The sequence below is a fragment of the Artibeus jamaicensis genome, unplaced genomic scaffold (assembly GCF_021234435.1).
Source record: "Artibeus jamaicensis isolate MK-2021 breed Jamaican fruit bat unplaced genomic scaffold, CSHL_Jam_final contig_585, whole genome shotgun sequence".
Lineage (NCBI taxonomy): Eukaryota > Metazoa > Chordata > Mammalia > Chiroptera > Phyllostomidae > Artibeus > Artibeus jamaicensis.
Window position 1 is genome coordinate 7,932,752 of NW_026521894.1, and position 26,112 is coordinate 7,958,863.

Genomic DNA, 26,112 nt, shown 5'->3' on the forward strand with positions numbered 1-26,112 from the left:
GAAAGTGTTAGTTTAGCATAAAATTATACCCTCTTTCCTTCCTCTTATAATAATAGTGACTCAAAATGACAGAGCTATAAGGGCCCCTTGAGGCCATCAAATATAAGTCCCTCATTTTAGAAATGAGGAAAGTGAGGCCCCCTCCCAAATAAGTGACTTTCTCAGGGTCACAGAATCCAAACTGAGATCCGTAGCATCCAGAAGAGCTGCTTTAGCTCGTTTCCCAATATTCTGGGTCACTTCCTTCTCGCCGTAATAAGAACCAGTCTCCTCTACACACCCCTCTGAACTCACTGACAGTCACTGGATAAAGACAACTGACTGTTTAGTTCCAATCAGTCAACAGGAAAATGCGCTGGGGATACAACAATAAACAAGAACGGGCCCACCTTCAGGGAACCTCTAGTATAGCACGGCAGAGTCTCTAGAAAATGGCACGAATGCCAATGCAGTGCTAGAACTGTGTACTGTATGCTACGGCAAAAAACATGAGGAAACACTTATCTGGGATAGAAAAAAAAACATAGCTCTTGCTGGCATGGCTCAGTTGGCTAAATCATCATCCTATAAACAGGTTGCAGTTTCAACCCCCAGTCATGGCACATGCCCGGTTCCTGTTAGGGCATGAACAAGAGGCAATGGATCAATATTTCTCTGTCTCTACCTCTCTTCCCTGCTCTAAAAAATCAGTAAGCATGTCCTTGGTAAGGGATTTTAAAAAAAGAAAGAAAAACACCTGAAACTAAATTTTAAAGCTTAAATTTTTACATTCATTATTTTTGAAAATATTTAATAAGAAGACAGTTCATTAGACTAATCAACTTTTACATCTTGACAGAACAAACCTACTGTTGGTCTGTATTTTGATTATTTAAAGTCACAACCGGTAACAGGAAAACCACAGCTGAGGACGACAGAGCCATATGAATCACATACCTGGAGAAAAGCTCCCCGATGTTTTCGAGCTCCCCGATGGCCTGCAATCTGCTCAGTGTGGGGTACAGTGAATACACAGACTCCAGGCTGCCCTTACACAGCTCTTCCACTTCTTTTACTCTAGTGACAAAAGAAACAAGACAATTAGAAAACTAAGGAAAGGTTTTTCAGGAAAGCCAAAGCTCAAATCCCTCATCAAAGAGCTCTGATCATAGGCTCTGATTCTGATCTAACAATGCTGGCATTCACATCCCCAGTACAATGCAGTGACAATGAAGTCTGGAATCTGACAGACCTGGATCTGAGGGCCAGTTCTGCCCCTTATGGCTACATAACTTTGGGCCCGTTACTGGTTTCCTGTGACTCTAAGCTCTTCCCTTCCAGAATCACCTTGGTGATCAGAGAATGCATATGAAAGAGCCTAAGAGGCAAGAACATAATAAGCGCTTAAATGGTAACAAAATTACTTCTATAACAAAATACAGGTTTAATAGGTAACTAGCTACTGCTAAACATACATAAGTGCTTTCTAGGCAATGTTTCATTTCTGTCCCATAATAAGCCCGTGAGTACAACCATTAGTCACCACTTTATATTAAAAACACTAATACTAAAAGAGATAAATTCCATACACTTACTAAAGAACATAAGATTAATATTTTTAGTGTACTGGTTCAGGAAAAAAAACAGAGTGGCAATCAACAAAACTTTCATGAGAGTTCAGCATAAATAACAGATCTGGAGTACTAAAGAAAGTGGTTTTTCAAAGGAAAGAATGTATTTGAACCACATGAACAAAGATAAATGTATTACACAAGAAAAAATAATATACGTAGCATATGAGTACGCTCCAACATCTAAAACAAAAACCCAAAACACTGTAATATGTATATATACACAAATACATATTTGACATGTGCATTACAGAATTCTCTAACACATAACATTTAAAAACAAGAATACTTTTTCCAGACAGAAAATAATTAAGATACACATATCCACAATTCTTATAAAAACCTGTTGCAGGAGATAAAACTCATCTGAGCACTCACCTCTCAGATAAGCAAAAGCTATGAAAATGTTAAATACTGGATACTGCATCCCCCATTTGCATCGAGTTTCAACACTAATTTGTATGAATTTTGTTACACAGGGAATTGTTTTGAGAGGAAGGCGGGAATGATAAGGAAACACCCTGACCACAGCCACCAAGTCCTTGTCCTACTTCACCAGTGCAAATCCATACACTGAAATCACTTGTCAAGTTTTCAGAAAAGAAGTCATGACAATAAATGTTAAAATACAATGTCTTTTTAAAAATAGTACCTGGCATATTTGACACTTTCATAAAATGTGGCGACTTCCCTGTCTCTTAAGGACTGCAAAGCATTGTACAATGATTCGTGGTAACTGGTTCCTTCAATTCCTTTGCTGTGAGATAATTTTAGAAATAAAACAAAAAAACCTTAAAATATGCATGTATAAATAATTTCACCAAGAAACATTTTCAAACTACAATTAAGATTCCTCCATTAAAAAAAATGCATTTTGAGAAATTTTGGTAAGAAATACAAAGAATTAGATCATTTAAATCTTCACACACACAATAATTCTTACATATTGTGCCTGGTTCTAATTATGCTATATTCTCATTTATATATTCAATAAACACCTAATATGTGCCAGGGACTAACTAGGCACCTGTTTCTAAATGCAGACAAGTCAAAGGTCCCCATTCTCATGGAGCTTATGTTCTGGTCTGGAGAAGATGGACAACAGGTAAGAAAAATATCAGGTGACATTGAACATGAAGAGACTTAGAACAGAGTAACCAAATACTACTTTAGAATGCATAGTCAGGAAAGGTCTCTCTGAGATATGACATTTTATAATTAGAATCTGAATGACAAGAAGCCACACACAGTAACGGGGGATAAAAAACATGTTAGGCATTTAGGTAGAAACAGCTTGGCTTACAGAAACAACAGAGAAGGCTGATGTGGCTGAAATAGAGTAGGCAAAGGAAAGAATAGTATATGGTGATCTATATACAGAGGCAGGCAGGAACAAGCTCACAGACTAAAATATTTTTAAAAATATGAAAAGTATATCATTAACTGTATAGAAATCTAACTGTCTGAAATTTGAAAGACAGTCCAATTAACAAAAATGTTTGAACTATGAAAGCAGTTAGACATAGTTAATTTTTTTGGTGTTCACATCTTCAAAAGACTTTTAACAAAAATACAAAATCTTTAATTAATTAAGTGTTTGGCTTTTCATTCAGAAAACATGGTAATCTTACATATAGGTTATAAATGTTATCTTTCTGTGTTAGTAATTTAGCAGCATTATTTGACAAAAAGGAATATTTCATGAAGAAAGTTAAAGTCTTTTTTGTACCATTAAGCCAATAACAATGCTAACTAAAATGTTTGCAACAAGGAGTGGGAAGGGAAATGCCTACAATTTTTTAAAAAATTATAAATATTGCAGGAACAAGTATAAAGGACACATGGACAAAAACAAGGGGGGTGTGGAAAGGGGAGGGAGGTGGGAAGGGTTGGCGGGTGGGCTGGGATGGGAGTAAAAGGCAGAAACCTGTATTTGAACAATTAAAATAAAATATAAATAAATAAATAAATAAATAAATAAATAAATAAATAAATAAAAGTGAGAAGATTCCAATGAGAACATATGTTTCATATTTTTCTTTTCAATTACATTTGGAGGTGGGTATAGAATTTCCCTAATGTAAGAGAGTGAATTTAAGCCTAGGTAGATTAACTGCTTATCGCAATCTTATTTAAGGATTTTGCCATATCTATAGCTTGTAATATTCCAAAAATAAATCAAATATCCTGTTACATTCATAGAGCAATATTTTAAAAGCATATTGTTTATAATCAGAAAAACGATGATTAAAAATGACATAGCTCTTCTTACTTAACAGAAATGCAGTGGTCCCATTGCATATTCCTCCATGCTGCCTGGTAATGAAGCTCTTGTAGTTCAGCACACCATTCTTTATTTTCATGATCTAATCCTCTTAAATAGACAGAAAGAATATGGCAGAGTCCCAGATTCTGCAAGGCCTGAGCAGGAGTTAAAAAAAAAAGTAAGACCCTGGCTGGTGTAGTTCAGTGGATTGAGGGTGGGTTGTGAACCAAAAGGTCGCCAGATCAATTCCCAGTCAGGGCACATGCCTGGGTTGCAGGCCGGGTCCCCAGTGGGGGCTGCATGAGAGGCAACCACACACTGATGTTTCTCTCTCTTTCTCCCTCCCTTCCCCTCTCTCTAAAAATAAATAAAATCTTTTTAAAAAAAGGTAAATAATCAAAAAAATAAAAATAAAAAGTAGATATAAAAAACAAACATGAAAAGTAACTTTTAATATCACTAAAATTTCTGAAATATTGATTGCTATGCTCCCCCAAAACATTATGAGAGAGCTCAAAGGACTCTAACATTTGATGGAAGAACGGTTAAAATACATTAGCGAGTAACAGAAATGATGTCTTCTGGGCCCAACTCTGACACAAACTGTAAGAAACAGTTTACATGAGATTATCCAGGTGAAGGACTTACTCACTACCTGGCACATTGTTCACAGTCAAGAAATGTCTCCTACTGTTAGCTAGCACTTTTCTGATCAACAAATCAAATCTATACTATCTTTTAGGTTAGTGCCCTATCTAATTTACCTGTGCATTCCTCTGCTGATTTGGCCCGATGCCTGAAATAACAGAGGATTTTCAGTCTCATATTGAAGACCTAAATTTATCTGGCTATGTAAATATTCCACCAACATGGTGAAATAATCTCAGTACTACACTTTCAGTGGATCCCAAGGCGGGGGCAGGGGAGGGAAGATACCTGAATTATTCCTGCCTGGCGAGTTGATGAAGAGATCGCTGACTCAAGGTCATATGTTACTAGGGCTTTTTCCCACATTGCTTCATGTTCATATGTTCGCAACCTACAATTTAAGATTCCAAAATGCTTTTGAATTCCATGTGCATGTAACTCCTTTACAAACAGTATTAAAACAGTATTACCTAGAAAAATGCAATTTACCTTGTCAAGGGTTGTAGAATTTTCCCTCCACCACAGCCATACAGACTATCTGGCTCTCCTATACTTCTGTAAATTTCTAAGAGTAGATCCTAAAAATATAGAAACAATAAAAATTGGAGGAAAAACCCATCACTTGTTCGCCTAAGACTATCAGCTGATTTCTCAAAAGAAACCTTACAGGCAAGAAGGGGCTGGTAAGAAGTATTCCAACTCATGAAAGGCAAGGACATACATCCAAGACTGCTCTATCCAGCAAAGCTACCATCAGAATGGAAGGGCAGATAAAGTGCTTCCCAGACAAGGTAAAGCTAAAGGAGTTCATCATCACCAAGTCTTTATTATATGAAATGTTAAAAGGACTTTTCTAAGAAAAAGATGTTGATCAAAACTATGAACAGTAAAATGAAAACAAACTCACAACTATCAACAACTGAACCTAAAAAACAAAAATAAACAAGTAGCACAGGTACAGAAGCACTTAAACGTACATCTCCCGCCCCCCAAAAAAGTATAAACCAAGGACATGAACTAAAGGGGGGGAATGCAGGTGGGAGGGGGGTACAGGGCAGAGGATAATAAGGGAGAAAAAATGGGACAACTGTAATAGCATAATTAACAAAATATATATTTTTAAAAAAGAGTAGTATAGGAAATGGAGAAGCCAAAGAACTCATGTGCATGACCCATAGCCATGAGCCTGGGAAGGTCTGCTGGAGGGAATGGGGGTACCAGGTAGAGGGGGACAAATCGGGGAAAGGTTGGGACAGCTGTAACAGCATAATCAATAAGATATATTAAAAACAAACAAAAAATCCAGCTAAAACTATAGATGGGAAAACGACACTCTGCAGCTTAGTCTGACTCTTGAAATGGAATTTGATAACAATAAAGGTCATGAGATTTTCTTGGGAAGAATACTAAAAACTGCATTATATTGTAACTGCTAAAATGTGATATAAATAGAGAAGTGGTTTGATAACTCAATTTTTTGCTTTAAAATTTACATAGATAAATATTAATTCAATTTAAGTCATCTTGCTAAAATAAAAATAAAAATGGAAAGTGTTGGAAACTGCAGTGCATAGAAAATTGATTGGGCAATTTCACTGTCTAAATGGTGCTGCAGAGAATATTTCCTAGGTAAAAATTCAATAATATTGGTATCATTCTGTAATTTAAAAAAACTGTTTCTGGTACACAGTGCCTGGTGCCTGGTACACAGAAATTCCAAAAAATCTTCAAAAGAGGATAGGACTATAAAAAAGAAGAAAAATTGGGAAAATGGAATAAAAAATGCAGATAAAACATACTGTAAGCGAGGCATGGTTGATGGTATTAAGTGTTAATGAAACAGTAAAAAGATGTGGATGAAAGGTGGCCACCAGGGTTAAGAAGTTGACAGGTGACATCAGCAGTGCTACGTCCGTAGAGGGAGGGAAGGGAGAGGAACCGGAGACACCGAATACAAATTACTCTTTCACAGAGTTTTGCTGTGAAGGGAAATGAGAATAAAAGGGTGACACCTAAAAAAACAACAGAGAACATAGGGACAAGAAATTTTCTCTTAGGTTGAAAGAAAATGCTTTTAATAAAAAAGTTTAAAAATAGTTTGAATGTATTGAGAGAGGGGACAGTAGAATAAAAATAATTTTCCGAGAAAGAGTTGATGGGAAACAAAGCAGAGGAAGAAGGCTTAGTCTTGGAAAGAAGAAGAAACTATTTCTCTTTTTTGTAAGAGGAAAGGGTGCAATGGGAGCAGAGGCAGGCAGATCTCGATGTCTGATGGTGGTTGTGGTGGCATTCCCTAGCTATGCTGCTGTTTTCTCCAGAGGCAGGAGGCCAGCTGAGAGCAAACACAAAGAGACTGTAATGTAAAATTGCAACTGTCATTTCAGAGGAATAAGTTCACCCAAGAAATTCACCAAGAGGCCAATTTAAGAGTAGATATTGACTAATTTATTTTTTAAAAGCAGTATTCCTTGAGATGTGACATAAGGTAAGTAAACAAAGAAGTCAGCAATTGTAAATGTTAAGTGCTATACGGAAAATAAATGGGGTTCTGTGGAAGAAAATATATGGAATCAATTACTGTATGATAAAGGTAGCTTTACATCAACCTTCCTGATTGAAAAACCTCAAGGTTAGAAGGGTTAAGTAACTGGTGCAAGATTACACAATGTAGTGGTAGTCAGGATTAGAACTGAAGTTCCGGTCAGGATAAAAACTCAAGTTTGTCTACTCCAAGGCCTAAACTGCAAACCATGAATTTATGTACGTGATACTGAGTCCAAAGAGTAAATTCAGTTTGAAATTAAAGGACATCAATACAGGTTCTATAACAAAATAATCTAAAATACAAGTTAAATATTATCACAAATAATAGGGCCTATAACATTTACCTGTAAACTTATTCCAGTTTCTTCTTTACTTTTTTCACTCAAGCTTGAAATAGTTGTACTTTGACTTTCTTCTTCAAATGTAGGATTTCTGTTTGTCACAGAACATTTCTTTTAATAAGAATATACTATTTTGATGTTTGTGAATACACATAATATGAACTTTGATGGAAAAAACTAACAGAGGTAACAAATAAAACAATGAACCATTTGTACTTTAAAACATAACAGCATTTAGGCCTAGAATGAAAAACAAATTTGTTAATATTAATGTTTCAATGAGGATTACATTTTAATGACAATGTCATATATTGAAAAACTATATGCCAAAGTATGTTTATATAGGCAGGCTTGTTTAAAAATAGAACAGGTGACACGTGGTACAGTTCCTCACTGTTTTGCCAGTGGTTTTACCCAAAGTTCAAGCTCGTTACCAATCACAGGCACACAAATTAGGATCACAATGAAACACTAAACACCTGACAAATTGGCAAAAATGAAGATGTCTTATTATTAAGTGCTGAGAAACCTACATCCGAGATTATGAAACTAGTAAGTGATAGTAAGGACAAGAACTCAGATTTGTCTGCTCCAAGGCCTTAGCTTTAAACCATGTATGATGATATATGCTAGAATGTATAATGATATATGATAGAAATTCATATAAGTAATTTCATTTCCAAAATCATGCCACTTACACAGTGTCTACGAAATATGTGACAGAGCCTCTATTATTTATCTATAAACTTGTTCTAGTTTCTTTACCTTTTTTACCCAAACTAGAAATAGTTGTACTTTGGCTCCCTTCCTTCTTCAAATGTAAGGACCCCTACTGATCCATTTCCTAACAAACCACACTCCTGAGAAATACGCAAATTAGTATAGCCAGTTGAAAAAAACAACTTGGCATTATCCTATGAGGTTCAAAATTTACATACCCTGACACCTAGTAATTCTACACTTAGGCATATATCATTAACAGGGGAAGGGGCAAATTAATCATGGCATATTCTCCCACTGGGACACTATGTGGCAGTGACAAATTAATGAACTACAGAAGCACACAACATAAATAAAATCTTACAAAAACATTTAATGAAAAATAAGTTGTAAATAATATAATTTCTTATAAAGCTCAAAAATAAGGAAAACTACCATATACTGGTTCATACTCACATAACGATATCACCTAAATGAATGATAACCACAAAACAGGAGATAACTTTGACCCCTTGGAAGGAGCCCGGAGGGATGGGACAGAGACCACTGACCGACACGGTGGTACTGACAACATTCTACCTTGCTTTCCCACCCTTGTACGCAGGTATCACATTCCTTATTGGCAGGTCATACAGAAAGAAGTTTTTAGAGCAGAAATTAGGAAAGTAGGAAAGACAGTGTTACAGATTGTGACTCTAAGTCTAAGGCTGTAATTCACCCAGACAAAAATGGGCTTGGCAGGACTTTTGTCACAAACACTGAAATGACTGAGGTTGTGAACTAATGACACTTTTTGTCTAAGTCCTGTTTGAAGAAGTTTTGACTTCTTTCTAAAAAAAATTATGGATACTAGCTTTTGAAATCTCATACTTCCTAATATAATATATTTGCTATTTCAATTTTGTAACAGGCGATTTCTTGGTGGAAATATAAAAATAAACACTAGGCTACTTCAAATGAACAAAAATTTGAGAAAAGTAGGGGACTTATAAGCTGTACTTTTTACTCTTGAAGTTTTTTTACTGTATTTTGTTTTTTCACTATTACCTAGGATTATACTTATTGGATTTTTATGAGAGTTCTAACTTAGAGGAAAAGCAAATTAAAGTATTAGAGATACAGGTGGGTAACAAATACAGTAATGAAAGTGGTTTAGTCACAGAAATAAATCAGTTATATTACCTTATAATTAATAAATAATATGGATCTTGACTAAACTAAGGGACTAGTGGTACACTTAATTTAGCTGAAATCAGAGACTCGCTCAACTATTTGAAAATATTTATTGTTTACTTATATTAAGTTCCCAATGCTAGTTGCTATGGAGAATACAGAGAAAAAGAAGTATGTCTCCCAGTAGATCCTCATCTGTATAATTTTTACAATTCTTAAGTAATAAATATCTTTACTTATTCCAGAACAGAATTACTCATTTCTTTTGAAAAAATTATTTCTCTTTAAAAGTTAGAGATCTAAAAATATCATTAAATGGGGGAGGTGAGAACAAAAATCTTTAATAGCTTCATTGAAACACAGTCAACACAAGTTTTAAAAACCAAAACTTGTCAATTCCATTACCTTTTCTCTTGATCATCCATGGTTTTCCTATCTGCATAGATTTCTGCGTAGAGTAATGCTGTAAAGTGAGCAGCACAAGACTGAGCTACCTTGGCAACCTCCAGATAATTCAATTCCAGCCAGAAAGCATCATCAAACACTGTTCCGGAAGAGGATCTAAAAAAAATTTCTAAATGAAGTCATGTCCATTTCTTTAACTTCAATATGAAAAGTATGTTGATATAAAATATAATGGTAGCAAGTACTAGTTAAAAATGAAAATTACATTCAAATAACTAAAAACTACATTTCCCCAATGTAGACAATAGTCCCTTGGTATCTTGTAGTGGCTGGTTCCAGGACCCCATGCAGATAACAAAACTGACAGACGCTGAAGTACCTAACATACGACAACATAACATTTGCATATAATCTATGCAAATCCTCCTGGATACTTTAAATCATCTCTAGATTAGTTAAAATGCTTAATATAATGAAAATACTATGTAAATAGTAGTTCTGCTGTATTATTTAAGGAATAATGACGAGAAAAAGTGCATATACGTTCAGTACAGATGCAACCATCATACATCTAACTATATGTTATATGTCAGCAACAAGGTATAATTTCTTTTTTCAAACAGTTTTGATCCATAGTTGGTTGACTATGTGGATGTGAAAGCTGCAGATACAGAACCCCTGGATGACGGTAGGTGTAAACAACTAAGATTAACATGGCTGAAGAGCCCTACATGCCTCTCTTTTTGTATCACACACCTCTTAGGAAATACGACAAAAGCGAAAGCTATCATCCTAGAATAAACTTGAGGTTCCCCCTTCACCAAGGAATCCATGGGTATATGCTAAGAACAGGCTGCATCGAGCAAGTCATAAGATATATACAAATGGCCAATTTAATGACAATACTGTTTGTTCTGTAACACATAGTTACACGCCCTTTCTATTTGTAGTTCATTTTCTCCTTGTTTTTTTTTTTTGGTCTAGGTTGGGTTATTTATTTATCTTTAGAGAGGAAGGGATGGAGAGAGGGAGAGAAATATCAATGTGTGGTTGCCTCTCGTGCATCCCCTGCTGGGAACTGGCCTGCAACCCAGGCATGTGCCCTGACTGGGAATCGAACCTCAATCCTTTGGTTCTCAGGCCTGTGCTCAATCCACTGATCTAAACCAGCCAGGGCTAGGTTGGGTTATTTAATAAAAACTTCCCACTGTGGTAACAGTTGCCCAGATGTGAAAGGGATCGTAGATATTTATCTTTCTAAAAAATGGTATTATAAAGATGTGGCACAGTAATGGTTAAGAGCAGTGGTTTTACAGTAGGATATAGCTAGGTTCAAATCTAGCTGCATCAGGAAAATCCCAAAATCCAGCTGGATTACCTAATACATATTATATGATTTTCAGCACCTTAACTGCTTAATCCTCTACTAACAAGCAAAATAGAGACAGACTCATAGACAGCAGGCTGACAACTCAGGGGCAGGGGAGTCCGGGTGGTTGGGGGGTGAAGAGATCAAGCAAAAAGGGACTCATGGGCATGGACAGCAGTGTGGTGACTGTGTGAGGGGAAGAGGGATATAAAGGGACTAAACAGTAATAGGAAAATAAAATAAAAAATAAATTTAGCCCTGGCTGGTGTGGCTCAGTAGACCGAGCGCTAGACAGCAAAGTAAAGTGTCGCTGGTTTAATTCCCAATCAGGGCACATGCCTGGGTTTTGAGCCAGGTCCCCAGTAGGGGGCACATGAGAGGCAACCACACATTGATGTTTCTCTTCCTCTTTTACTCCCTTCCTTCTCCTCTCTCTAAAAATGAATAAACAAAATCTTAAAAAGAAACTTTATAAAATAATAAATTTTTAAAAGCCTGAGTATTACAAATCTTTATCTTCTCAAAGCCTTACCAATGTTAACACCATTCTACCACAATGATAAGTCTGATGTAAATGACTGAACCTGCCTTCCAACACCAAGAAAAAAAGATGCCTCCAGCTACAGTTAAAGCTTTCTTAGAATACAATCTGTTATGAAACAATAAGGTGAATTAGCAACTCTCCAATTAGAAACAGAGCTCTCCAATTAGAAAAAACTGAACACTTATTTTTCTAAGAATGGAGTAGAATGGTATGAGGATATAGAGAAGTTAATTTTTAAAGTGAAAATGCATTTATGTTAAGCAATTTTCCACTTTTCCCCCTACCTCTTCCACCCATTCTTTACCAACTACTGCCACAACCACAATACATTTGTCATGAGACATCAATCGCTACCTACTTAAGTTATAGGCATACTACATTATCTCTTCCAAGTTCTGGTCAATGCTGGAGCAGTACAGATCAGTCAGCCAACTGACTCACTCTAGCAACTCCTGAATTCACTATTAAAAATCTCATGAGAAATAATAGAAACAAAGGTACTGTATTGTAAAAGAATTTATCAGAAGAAAACAAATGCTGCCACCATTTACTATGCTATATAATATACCATATAGTATTACTTATAATGTATAAGTAGTATATATTATATGATCTCTTATAGAGTACTTATAAGTAGTATATTACCCATAATATATAAGTACTTATATAAGTATGTAAGTATTACTATATAGTACCATACACACACACTAAAGTGATAAAGACAATGACGGAGACTTTACACAAACATGATTGCTCAGGCGGCCCATGGGAGGAGTTCTCACACTACGTCATTTTGAGAACCCTACAGGAAGAACTCTATGCTCACAATAAAGCTCTATGGAGGTAACTACCTCTACCCTTAAATCCTTTTTTTCTCTTGTATAAATAGCTCTTCACGCTGTGCAGTGTGTGCAAGTGGGTTGCATGTGTGTGTGCACTGAGTTGCAACCCTTGGTTTTTCTCAATAAATCCTTTTTGGTGACAAAATACCTAGTTGATACTGTTTTTCCATGGGCAAAAGAAACATATCTTTTAATAAAGGTACATAAAGGACACTTTTACATAGTTGTAGTTACTTCTATGAGCTGAAAGTGAAGAGAAAGTTTGAAAGTAATGCAACTGAACTTAACCTGGAACATAAATTTCTCCTTTCCCATCACTTTGAAGATAATATAAACTATAGCTTCAAAGGATGTGTGATTTAGCAAAGATAACATTGTTAGTAGTACTGTCAGGACTTGAATTTAGAGTTCCTGATACCAACTTAACTAAAATACTATGCTAAACATGAATTATAACAGGGAGATATAAGCATCACACAAATTAAATACAGCACCTTGCGGCCACTTCACTTCAAATAATGTTAAAATTCAGCCAACAGTAACAAGCTACACCTCCAAATCCCCAAACTCAAAAAGCAGTATTCATTAATTACCTCTTTTGTCTCCTCAGGTAGTCCACAACAGCAAGCATTGTTCTCTGTGACTTTTTACCCAGGCGACACCGGGAGAAGTGCTCTGGCTCTGACAAACAAACAAAGATGCCTCCTCAGTCCCAGGTGCACTTGCTTAAGCCCATTCTTCCTTCTGTGTGTGTGCCTGCCTCCCTCTACATTATAAAAGGGTCCAGTGGCCAGTATCGAGCACAAAATTGGTTCTTAGTAAATATAAACTGATAAATGAAACTTAATGGCATACTTTTAAAAGAAACTACTATACTTATAAAACTAGAAATTAACTGTAATTTATATTTTGTTTCTGAAGGTACCAAATTCATTGACTCAATAAATATTTATGTAGGATACTGTATGTTCTGGGTACAGTATACAACTATACATAAGACAGACTATTTCTGACCACATATACTCACTAACTAGCCTGAGAGACTCTTAATATACAATGTGATAAATGCTATGAGAGGAAAAGTTTAAAATACCTTAGAGGAGTATAGAAAGGAATGTGATCTCAACAAATGAAGTGTCACATAAGAAGTAAGATCTGAAAGAAGAGAAGTGGTCCAGCAGGAGAGGAGGCAACACTGTTGTTCTAGGCAACAGTGACACTACCTGAGGTGCTGGAACAAGAAAGAACTTGGAGAATCTACTGAAAATATGGCTGCATCACAGAGACATAAAGCACTAAGGACAATGGGACAAAGAAATATACATGGACTAAAGTTACTTATAACACAGAATCGGCAGAATTTGGTAATGAGATGAGACGTGACAGAGATTCCTGGCTTGGGCAACTGCATGCCACTGATGAAGAGCACAACGTAGAGGCGCAGGCTGGGGGGAGACAATGAAGACAGTAACTTTCCCTTTTGACAGCTGAGTATGAGGTGCACATGGGACATTCAAGTGAAGGCAGGGACATATCAGAAAAGATAAACCATTTAATTTGATAGAAATCTGTATTTACTTTCCTTTTTGTAATGAAATTTTACATACAAGGTTTGAATTTTCAGTTAAGGCAATGCAATATTGGCACTCTCCATAGAAATATAATAAAATTGGCCGACTTTGCCTTTGAATGTTTGTAGTATAGATGTGTATGTACAAAAAATAAAAGTGAAAAAAATAACTCTTGACCATGTTCATGATAATAAATTATCAGGTTATCACAGGTAGTGATTCTGTTAAACTTGGATAAAATTATGTTTAATACTGCTTTACATTGTGTAATATTTAATTTTTAAGTGTTTACTGGTAACTTTGAATACTTATACCTGTATTTCCCAGATTAACAAAAGGAGATATATTCTGGATACTTTTCAAAGTCTCTATGAGAATTTTTATTTTAGGACTTTCATTACAGCACCCTAAACAAAATTCATATAAGCGTATTCTGGACCATTTACATGACCAACTTATAATCCAGTAGAACCACAGAATGGACATTCATATCTATGTTTATAATCATTGAAATAGTAGAACTGTAATTGCTGTTAGCCAATAGAAAAGAACAAACATAAAACATGAAGCAAAGTGAAGTTTAAATGCCATCACCATCATGTCAAATTAAATTTGTACTAGTAAAAGTAAAAAACAAAACAAAAAACATTGGGAGAATTGAGTAATCATGGTGTATGCCAAAGTAAATAGTCAAGTCTCGGAAAACATTAATATTAAATTAATACTTTTCTTATAATTGTATTGGTCTTAAAATACAGTAAATGAATTTGTACCTAGTTTTACGTTTGCACATAAAATACGTTAATACACTAAGGAGAGTAAGTTAACATTAAAGATCTATGAATTTTTTAATTTTAGTTTGAAAACCTGACCTACAATGTGTGCTCAATTATGCATCTATATGTAATGTGAACCCAATTCCTGATGGAATTGCTCCTGCTATGACCTCTTCCTAGCATAGGAAATACTTAACATAGGAAATACTATAGCATGAAAAAAAATAGGTTTTAAAAGTAATAAAGTATAACTCAAGTTTTTTTTAAAAACTGGAAAAATACATATCAAATGTTAACTGTCATTACTATAGATAAGAAAGCTATGGCTAATTTTGTTAACTTTTACTAATTTTTCTACATTCCACAATAAATTATTGTGTAACAAAAAGGATGCTTTAAAAAAATGAGTGGGTCAGAGCTTTAACATGAAAATTCCATCCTAACTCCAACACAGCACCTGTAATAACATTTGGCTGCACATGTGTCCGCTTTCCCTTTGCCAGACTGCAGGGTGAGCCTTGTTCACACCTGTGGTGCCAGTGCCAAGTACAGCGCTTGACACACACTGAATGCTCAGTGAGTTGCTCCATTATTAATAACCAAAATTTACTGAGGGAACACTATTCATCGAGTATTATTGTAGGTGCTATATATAACACCATCTCATTGAAAAATTGCTACAAGTTTTACCTCCATTCTATAGATGAAGAAATAGATGTTTAGAGATGATGAAATTAAGCTCACAAGGTATCTTGATAAGAACTGAGATGTTAACAGTATAAATGTGAGAATTTTAACAGAATACCTGAATCCAAACTGGTAGGGGTTGTGGATCTGTTCATCTGTGAGGAATATCTGAAACAGTTAGTGAAAAATCCCTGAATGTGTGTAGAAAGCAAATTTCTCCATGATGCATTTGTATCTTCTAATAAAATATCATGGATCAGGTATGGAAGTACTGTCTGACAAAAGTCAGATTTCACCTGGAATACACAAACATACCAATAGTTTAAATTAAAAAAAATTAAAAATTTATTCTATTTTATTGTTATATAAGCTTTTAATAAATTGATAGGTGAATATGCCATTAAATTCAATATACTGCTAAAAACATACAAAAAAACATGCATACCAGATTTCTTAAACATTTTAATTGATGTTCAAGTACAGTTTTCTGCCTTTTACTCCCATCCCAGCCCAACACCACCAGCCCTCTCCACCTCCCTTCCATTTCCACTCCCCTTATTTTTGTCCATGTGTCCTTTATACTTGTTCCTGCATACCACAGTGATGTCTTAAGAAAAAAATTCAAACATACCTAGAATATCTATATAAAATACATGTGGTTAGCTACAATGTTAATTGCTCATTTCCAGTCTAGGCCTTTTTCATATAATGAAACAGAATATTGCCTACAATGAAGTTATGTCACTGCTGTAAATGTTAAAGTTGCAAAGTGTTAATATAACAGAAATTGTTACATTTGATATATAAAAAATAGGGATCAACATTTAAGAAAAATGTTGAAAATTTAATTTTTTCACATTTGCTATACTCAGTGATGAGTTACAACAACCATTTTAAAATGTTTTATTTTTAAAAATCCCCAATTTCGGGGTATAAAATTTGAGTACTTATTTGTGGTATGTTCCCAAGTTTTAAAAAACGTTTTAATATATCTAGTACATTAAAACAGTACTTGACCTTATTTCTGCCAAAAAACTACCTTCATATATTCATCACAGGCCTCACACACAAGGCATGCTGTAGATTACCAATTTCCTTGCTCAACTAAAGAGAAGGCCAAAAGCCAGTTTTGGTAACAGAAAATTTAAAGAACTAGGAACTGAGGTGGACACAAATGTATATTTGGAACATTCTGTCCTCCGGCCCAAAGCCAGACTTCTATAAACATCCTAGGTGTGCTCACTCCTGAGGAATGAACTATGGGCATGTCCCAGGTCTCACTCCGCTGACCTGGTAGAGCACAGAGCGGCGCTGTAGAGAGTGTGATGACTGGCTGTCAACACTTGCTCTGTGAGAACCCAAGACTGCGTTGTAACTGCTCCCAGTGAGTGGGCCTTACCAACATGCTCACTTCTCTAACTGTAATTGGTGGATGCTTGACCTTCTCAGATATGTTGTTTTCATATCTTTGGTGAATCGCCTTCACAGTACCATAAATTAAGCAGATTTTAAAGTCTTGGAGCACCATCAGAGTGCTGTTCAGGATGACATATTTGATACAAGCATGTAACATAACTTCGTATTTGATTTGGTATGTACCTTTATTCTCTAATGAAATAAACTGTTGTATACTTTCAAAAATAAAAAAGCAATATTAATTGCTACACCATTTCCTTTTCTCATTGAAGAAGGCATATCAGGGAAAATAACAATGACCTTATAAAAAAAGAGTAAACAAAAAAGAAAGACCTCTGCTTAACATAAATATTTACAGTCACCAGAATTTTAACTGTTTGCTCCATGTACCCCTTAGAACTCATCCAGTATATAAGGACCTCACAGCTGAAACCTGCTGCATAAAGTAGTGGCTACATAAACATGTCCTGTTGGAAGAATTCACAACAGCTGAATGCAGTGATGTTGCATGAGGAAGATGACCCGTATCACAGCTCTCTTTTTGCAGACGTGATAGGCTGCAAACACGTACAAAGGAGCCAAATGGAATGGGACAAGCAAAGAAAACTATTAAGAGAAAAGCCAAATGAAAAAAAGGAAAGATAGAAAGGGATGAGGCAAGACCAAGTAGTCATTTTTACCTCACACATTGGTTTTAGTAATTGGAGAATTTCACTTTTTGTGCCTCCACTATCCAAAAAAGCACAAGTCAGTGTCTTTATCCAAACGTCATGGTTTTCGCTTTGAGGAATCCACAGGCTTGTGTCATCCAGGCCCTCCAAAGGGCTTTCTCTACCAAGTCTGGGAACTTCTAAAAACTGAAAATGAAGTGATCAGAAATATAAGTAAGGTAATCAGAAATACATTTTACATTTCCCATGGAAAGCAAACACTCAAACATAAACAAATCTATTTTCCAATAAAACTATATACAGTTTAAATCTGGAGGCCAGGGTTACCTTTAAAATTTTAAATACATTTATGTTTACAAAACAGGCAGACTAGTCTGGTTAAAAATCACTGGTCTAGACAGCAGAGAATGAGCTCTACTCTTGGCTCACTCAGTAAATTACACAGATCACAAACTCTCTGCCTCATCTTCTTACGTACAGAACCAGTCCAAATCTATTACACAGAATTGAGTTCAAGATGAAATAAGATTTTAAAATGTTACAACTGTAGTGTTTTACAGCTAACATGACTAGTTTTATTAATAGTTTATATTAGCACTAATTTTACTAAGACCAAAATTATATTTATGATACATTAAAAGTACTATTTCGATGATGGGTATATAACCTGAAATTAAATTGGTAAAAACTCAATCGTACATTTCTCAGGCATTTTATGAATAGAAAATATTAAACAGCAATGTTTACAGGGTGCTGGTACCTGGACAGGGCATGGAAATTTCATGCTCTTCCCCATGCCTTGTCCTACGCATCTCTTCCATCTGACTGTTTCTCAGTTACATCCTTTTGTAATAAACCAATAATCTAGTCTTTCAGAAAACAGGAGACTTCTGGCCAAGATGGAGGGCGTAGGTAGACACACTGTGCTTCCTTGCACAACCAAAATAAGAACAACAAAAATTTAGAAACAAAATAACAACCAGTACTGACAGAAAATTGAACTGTATGGAAGTCCAATAACCAAGGAGTTAAAGAAGACACATTCATCCAGACCAGTTGGAGGGGTAGAATCGGGAGGCCAGGCGGAGAGAGGTTGCAGCAAAAAAGCAGTGTCTGGAACACTCTGGGGGGAGCAAAGTGGTGGCTGGCAGAACCCAGTGAGGCAGCAGATTGTGGAGGGGCCTGGTGCAGATGGTGGCTTGTGAAACCAGGAATCCAATATTCACACGCAGATAAACCAGGCGAAACTGAGGAGCGAGACAGACCACACAACCCAGGGTTCCAGCACCAGGAAACAAAGCCTCAAAACACTGATTAAAAACACCTGTGGAAGTTGAGGGGCTGGGAGAGACTCCCAGCCTCACAGGAGAGTTCCTTGGAGAGACCCACAAGGTCCTAGAATGTACACAAACCCACCTACATGGGAATCAGCACCAGAAGGGCCCATTTTGCTTGAGGGGAGCAGTGGAAGGGACTGAAATCCAGGAGAAAGCGAAGGAAGTGCCATTGTTCCCTCTCAGACCCCTCTCCCACATACAGTGTCACAACCCAGCAACTGGGTTGCCCTACCTTGCTGAACACCTAAGGCTCTGCCCCTCACTGCATAACAGGCAAGCCAGAACAAAAAATAAACAAATAAACAAATAAATGGCCCAAACAAAAAAACAGATCAAAGCTCCAGAAAAAATACAACTAAGTGATGAAGAGATAGCCAACCTATCAGATGCACAGTTCAAAGCACTGGTGATCAGGATGCTCACAGAACTGGTTGATTTTAGTCACAAATTAAATTAAAAAAATGAAAGCTACACTAAGTGAAATAAAGGGAAATGAACAGGGAACCAGTAGTGATGGGAAGAAAACTGGGACTCAAATTAATGGAGTGGACCAGAAGTAAGAAAGAAACAACCAAACAAAAAAGAATGAAGAAACAAGAATTAAAAATAATGAGGAGAGGCTTAGGAACCTCCAGGACATCTTTAAATGTTCCAACATCCGAATTATAGGGGTACCAGAAAGGGAAGAGGAAAAGCAACAAGTGGAAAAGTTATCTGAACAAATAATAAAGGAGAACTTCCCCAATCTGGAAACGGAAATAGACTTCCAGGAAGTCCAGGAAGCTCAGAGAGTCCCAGAGAAGTTGGACTCAAGAAAGGACACACCAAAGCACATCATAATTACATTAGCCAAGATTAAAATGAAGGAGAGAATCCTAGAAGCAGCAAGAGAAAGGGAGACAGTTACCTACGAAGGAGTTCCCTGTTAGCTGAGTTCCTGAGTGCAGACTGTCAGTTGATTTCTCAAGAGACCTTACAGGCAAGAAGGGGTTGGAAAGAAGTATTCCAAGTCATGAGAAGCAAGGACCTATATCCAAGATTACTCTATCCAGCAAAGCTACCATTTAGAATGGAAGGGCAGATAAAGCGCTTCTCAGATAAGGTCAAGTTCAAGGAGTTCATCATCACCAAGCCCTCATTATATGAAATGTTAAAGAGACATATCTAAGAAGAAGAAGATAAAAAACATGTACAGTAAAATGACAGCAAATTCACAATTATGAACAACCACACCTGAAACAAAAACAAACTAAGCAAGCAACTAGAATAGGAACAGAACCACAGAAATGGAGATCACATGGAGGGTTAGCAACAGGGGAGTGGGACAAGGAGAGAGGGGAAAAAGGCACAGAGAATAAGCAGCATAGATGGTAGGTAAAAAATAGACAGGGGGAGGGCAAGAATAGTATGGGAAATGTAGAAGCTAAAAAACTTATGACACATGGACATGAACTAAAGCGGGGGAATGTGGGTGAGAGAGGGTGTGGAGGGGAGTGAAGTGGGGAAAAAGGGACAACTGTAATAGCATAATCAATAAAATATATTAGGAAAAAAAGATAATAGAAGAAGGAGGAATCTTTTCCATCTAATTTTATGAGGCCAGCAAAACCAGACATTAAAAAAAAGTATTCAAAGTGATGAAAAGTGAGGACCTATATTCAAGATTACTCTATACAGCAAAGCTATTGTTTAGAGTGGAAGGGCAGATAAAGTGCATATCTGGCAAGGTAACACGAAAGGAGCTCACCAGCACCAAGCCCTATTATATGAAATGTGAAAGGGACTCATCTAAGAAAAATAAGATCAAAACTATGAACAATAAAATGACAACAAATTCACAATCCTCAACAACTGAAACTATAAAAACAAAAACAAACTAAGCAAACAACTAGAACAGGAACAGAATCACAGAAATGGAGATCACATGGAGGGTTATTAGCAGGGAGAGTGAGGAGGGAGAATGGGGGAAAAGGTACAGGGAATAAGAAGCATAAATGGTATGTACAAAATAGAGAGAGGTTAAGAACAGTATAGGAAGTAGAGAAGCCAAAGAACTTAAATGTACGATCCATGGACATGAACTAAGAGGGGGGGGGAAATGAGAGACAGTGGGGGGTGCAGGATGGAGAGTGGATAAAGGGAAGGAAAAAATTGGGATAACTATAATAGCATAATCAATAAAACATACTTAAAAATAAACAGGAATGTTTATACTAAAGGAGAAGCAAGAGGTATTAAATATCCTTCACACAGTACTTTTGGTGGAGTCTTGTTATGATACCAACATGGAAAAAGGGAGAAATCTATAGGTCATCTTATATTTCACTGGAAGGAAATTATAATATTTAAACTTGCTGTGGAAATAAATACTTGCTTGTTGACGTCAATATCTAATAACCATACCCCAGAGCATACCCCAGAGCAACAACTTTTACAGGATCAGAGTCAGGGTTTCTTACTCATGAGAAAAAATGCTGAGAGTAAGAACTCCTCCTTTCCCCAAATCAATCATCACTTCTCTAGGCTACCTATGTCTCTCAGCTTTTCCACACTACCATAATTAGAAACAAAAACGCCTTGTATTCAGGAAGTACAGTTGGAATTATTTCTAAAAAAGGTTAAATGTTAGTATAATACTATTTAAGCAACTTGACATTCCCATCCCACAACCAAAGCACTGTTCTAGAATAGCAAACATTCAATAAACATTTATTATTTGAGAGACCTTTTTCCTTGATGTTCTAAAAGGATGTAGATAGACCAGCATGGGATCAGCTGTCGTCTTGTAAATCTCCCAGAAAGTATGACCAGTCTTCGTGGCTAGAATGTTTTTCAAACAGGTAACAGCGGCTGATCTCACTTTGACACTGAAAAACAGATATAATCCAGAACCCTATAAAGTATATCAACTATTATTGATAACTACTAAACAATCTCCAATGAGAAATTAAAATGTAAAATGTATATCATTAGGAAAATATTGTATTTATTAGGAAATTTTACATCAATAAAATTATATTACGTCACAGCCAAAATTATCAGAGGATTTTTAATATTCTTGAGTAAACCTAAGTTATTCATCAATAGCAATTCCCTTCAATAAAGTTTATGACTACTGAAAATTAAAAGAACTCATAAAAATATAAGTAAAATAACACTGACTAATAAAAATGAGTAATAAGAATGAGAGAATAATAATTCACCTAAGAAAATAATATTTTGATTATATTTTCTTCAAGAAATAGAAATAATCAGGGGTAAGGCAGAATGATATTTCCCTCCAGAGGATAAAATTATTATCTAGAACAATTTTAAACACACAGTAAGTGCACACTTATTGTGATCAGAAGCTACCCGAGGATCACGACATGAGGCATCTAAAACCGCTAATAAGACAGTGAAGGGCCTTCTCTTTTGGGGGGCGGGAAGGAAAGGGAGGGCTGTAATACAAGAGCACTGAAATATAATATTTAACAAAAAAGGGCCAAAAGCCTGATGACTGTAAATGATGATGAGCTATCAAGTAAAGGCTCAGAAACTCACACAGAAACATAAATCCTAAACCTGGATTCATCCTCTCCTCCTATTTCCCTATTTCTCCATAGTCAGTAATCAGTAAGTCTTGCTGGCTCTATGTTAAAAACATACCATGGCTCCATCCCAGGTAGAATATAGGTGTTAAGTATATGGGTATTACTATAAAATTCTTTCAACTCTTGCTGTTCATTTGAACATTTTTACTATAAAATGTGGCAAAAAAAATGCCAGGCTTTTTACTGTAACAGCAACCAAATAGGTACACATCCATTAAATCAACAATGAAAACATGGCAGGTAGACATTACTGCTAATCATTTATTACCCAAGAAAAAGGAGGGAGGGTTTGGAAGGAAACAGATGCAAAACACCTACTGACCTTAAATAGATGCCCAGTATGGGCAAAAATTCTTTGAACCCACACTGAAAAAAAGGTGATGAGGTGCTCAAATATATAGTAAGTAAATAAATAAATAATAGATAGATAAATAAAAAAGGGGGCAGAGAAAGCAAACAAAATTTTTTATAACCACCAAGCTGAAACTGTTATAATAGCTGTTACAATTTTGTTTAGCAAAGAATAAATGAATAAAAGATAACTGACTAGCTTAAGTTTTAAGTTGTAAAATTTCTACTCTAAATCTATTTTAAAGGAATCAAAATAGTCTAGCTGAGAAGAGTGGAACATTTGATTGTGACAAATGCCCCAAATATCCTACTTTGAATTTCCATACTTAATGTTCTATGTAAAACTATCTGGCAGTTTTTTAATTATCTATTTGTCTAGTCTACTTTCACTGGAATCTCACGTAAACCTTGTCTAGTATATTCATCACTGTATTAAATGTCTAGTACATAGTAGGGTTTCAGTAATTTCATGCACTATAAAAATATAACTATTTTCATTAAAATACTTGAGACTGAAAGAAAAGTATGGCAACTTAAAAGGGAAAAATTTAAAGGTACTGGAAACTTTAATTTATGTGCAATATCATTCATGAATGTCAGATTAAGTAAATGTTACCAGAAATAAACTATCACTCAGTACTCACCAATCCTCCACCAGTGTATTATTCAGGTAGGTCAGCAGTGTGAGGGTCCACTGAAGTTCTTTAGCTTCAAATAACTCAAGGGCCTTGGCACAAGATGTATCTTTACTGTGTTGTATAGCTATCATAGAGAAATCTACAGGACCCACTTCTCCCAAGCAGCTTCCAACAGCCTCTACATGTAGAAATTACATCTCAGTAGAGTTACAGCTAAGGGAGCATACACACAATGAAAATTTCCTAATTTCCAAAATATAAAACCATTTTGTCATCCCTGAAGAGTTGTTTCTCAAACACTAAATAAACAAGCTACAAAATACTGTATCATTCCCTTTACATACCATCCATATGAACAGTATTTTCCCTATAAAATTATATTCAAGGGCTAAATACTAACAGAATATAGGTATTAAAAATGAAAATTTAAACATAGCTACAATATGAGAGTACCAACAGACTTCAAAACTCACACATTTTTAAGTATAGTACACATAAGGACCACAAACCTTAAATACCCAGTTCAGCAAAAACTCATACACAAACGTGTGCAAGCACACGCACATAAGATTTCTTGCCATCTGTGTTATCACTACCCAGACAAAGAAAGAACATTTTTAGCATGGCAGAGGAATCCCTCAAGCTCTTTTCTAGTATTGGTGGAAATTATTAAAATATGTTCACAAATGTATAATAGTCCTTTCAAAAGGTGAAGCCTAATTCTTCTCTAGGTGGACTCTCCTTTGTGACTCACTTCTAACGAACAAAATGTGTATAAGTCATTTATCTTTTTGATTAAATAGATATGCAAGTATTTAATTCTTAGATGCTATTAAAAATTAAATTGTAAACGAAAGAAAATTTCCTTTCTAGACTGTTCAGTGCTGATGTACATAATCACTACTGAATTTTGTGTGATCTTCTACCCTGCACCTTTGCTACATCCATTTACTGGCTCTATGATAGTAGCTTTCTGGTAGAGTATGTTGGATTTTTTTACAAACACACACACACACACATGCACACACACACACACACACACACACTATAAACAGAGATCATTTTACTAACTCCTTTCCAATTTGAATAATTTTTCTCTTTTCTTGTCCAAATGCTCTGGCTAAAACTTCTGATATAAAGTTGAATAGCAGTGGTAAAACTGGGCAACCTTTTCTCAATTCTGATTTGAGGGAGAAAACTTTCAATCTTCTATCCTTAAGTATGATATTAGTCATGGGTACAAAGATTTCATCTACACAGGAAAGCCACTTAGGGCTCTTGTAGCAAATGCAGTTTGTCCCCAGAACCAGTGCTACTATGGACAAAAGGGTAAATTTTGTTTTTGTTTTTGTTTTTAAGATTTTATTTATTTATTTTTAGACAGAGGGGAAGGAAAGTAGAAAGAGAGGGAGAGACACATCAATATGTGGTTGCCTCTCATGTGTCCCCCACTGGGGACCTGGCCTGCAAGCCAGGCACGTGCTCTGACTGGGAATCAAACCAGTGACCTTTTGGTTTACAGGCCACGTTCAATCCACTAAGCTACTTATAAATTAAAGATGAAAATTTCTTGGTTAAAGAAAACTTCTAGGGTGCTGATAGGTTTTGTTTCTTGGTCTGGGTGTGACATGCGTAGGTGCGTTCTGCCTGTAAAAATTCTTTAAGTTATGAACTAATGATCTGTACACTTACCTGATACAAAATATATTCCAGTAAAAAATTTACAAAAAATTAAGTACTCTAAATGTCAGACTCTCAATGAGAAGTTAAGAAAGACTCCTCTGAAAGTCAGTAAGATTTGTGAAGCAGCTCTTATTCTTCCCACCTTGTATTTGAAGCACGCTGTCACGACAACTTCAACCTGATTTTAAAGCCATGTTTCCCTCCTGTGAACATCACACCTAAACATGTACACTTGGCAAGATACTGGCTCTTTATCTTACATTAGGTTACTCCCAAACAGTGATGGTAAAAAACTTGAATACAGTTTTAATATTTGACGTTAGTTGAGGAGTCCAAGCCCTCATTTTTATTTTTTATATAAAAAATTAAATACCAGTCATTTATAATACATATAAGAAGTCAATTTATTTGACCCTTTGCTACAAATAGGTGTATCTCACTTCCCTAAATTATTTACAGGCATTTTCAAACTGACAGTTGTGTACATGTATCAGTAAGTTTTTGATATATATACATTAAATATACATATTTTGTGTGTGTGTGTGTGTGTGTGTGTGTGTGTGTATAAATGTCTAAGAAAGAAAAATATGAAAGGAGGGCGGCTTAGTGATACTGGAACCAAAGAGAAATACTACTGAGCTAGCATCTCACAATTTCCCCAATATCCCCAGTGACAAGCTTTTACTAGTTTTAAAAATATTATGAAATGACCACTGAAACAACAACAACAACAAAAAACACCCCTCATAGTCATTCAGCCAAATAGTTTACCTAAAACTTCTCTTTCGCCAGTGTGGTTTAATGCCATCTTGGATAACTGCAGCAAGTTGACAACTAGCTTCACCACTACGCCATCTTGTGGGTTATCTAGGAGAAGTTTTGAAAAAATTAAATTATAATGGAGAAGACACTTTTCTTTACAATGTA

At 35.8% G+C, this 26,112-nt stretch overlaps 1 protein-coding gene across 4 annotated transcripts in view; it reads right to left on the bottom strand.

Moving 5' to 3' along the window:
• Positions 1 to 26,112, bottom strand: part of ATM (ATM serine/threonine kinase) — a 170,611-nt gene that overhangs the window by 37,250 nt on the left and 107,249 nt on the right. For all 4 annotated transcript variants that reach the window (XM_053670385.1, XM_053670384.1, XM_053670387.1 and 1 more), the window contains 13 exons: positions 25,957 to 26,052; positions 23,509 to 23,680; positions 21,646 to 21,787; positions 17,593 to 17,769; positions 15,615 to 15,792; positions 13,056 to 13,143; positions 9,708 to 9,863; positions 7,413 to 7,500; positions 5,014 to 5,102; positions 4,813 to 4,915; positions 3,883 to 4,031; positions 2,263 to 2,367; positions 937 to 1,056 (listed from right to left, as the gene is read on the bottom strand). In XM_053670385.1, coding sequence (XP_053526360.1) covers positions 937 to 1,056; positions 2,263 to 2,367; positions 3,883 to 4,031; positions 4,813 to 4,915; positions 5,014 to 5,102; positions 7,413 to 7,500; positions 9,708 to 9,863; positions 13,056 to 13,143; positions 15,615 to 15,792; positions 17,593 to 17,769; positions 21,646 to 21,787; positions 23,509 to 23,680; positions 25,957 to 26,052 — 1,663 coding nt within the window. The remainder of the gene's footprint in view (positions 1 to 936; positions 1,057 to 2,262; positions 2,368 to 3,882; positions 4,032 to 4,812; positions 4,916 to 5,013; positions 5,103 to 7,412; positions 7,501 to 9,707; positions 9,864 to 13,055; positions 13,144 to 15,614; positions 15,793 to 17,592; positions 17,770 to 21,645; positions 21,788 to 23,508; positions 23,681 to 25,956; positions 26,053 to 26,112) is intronic.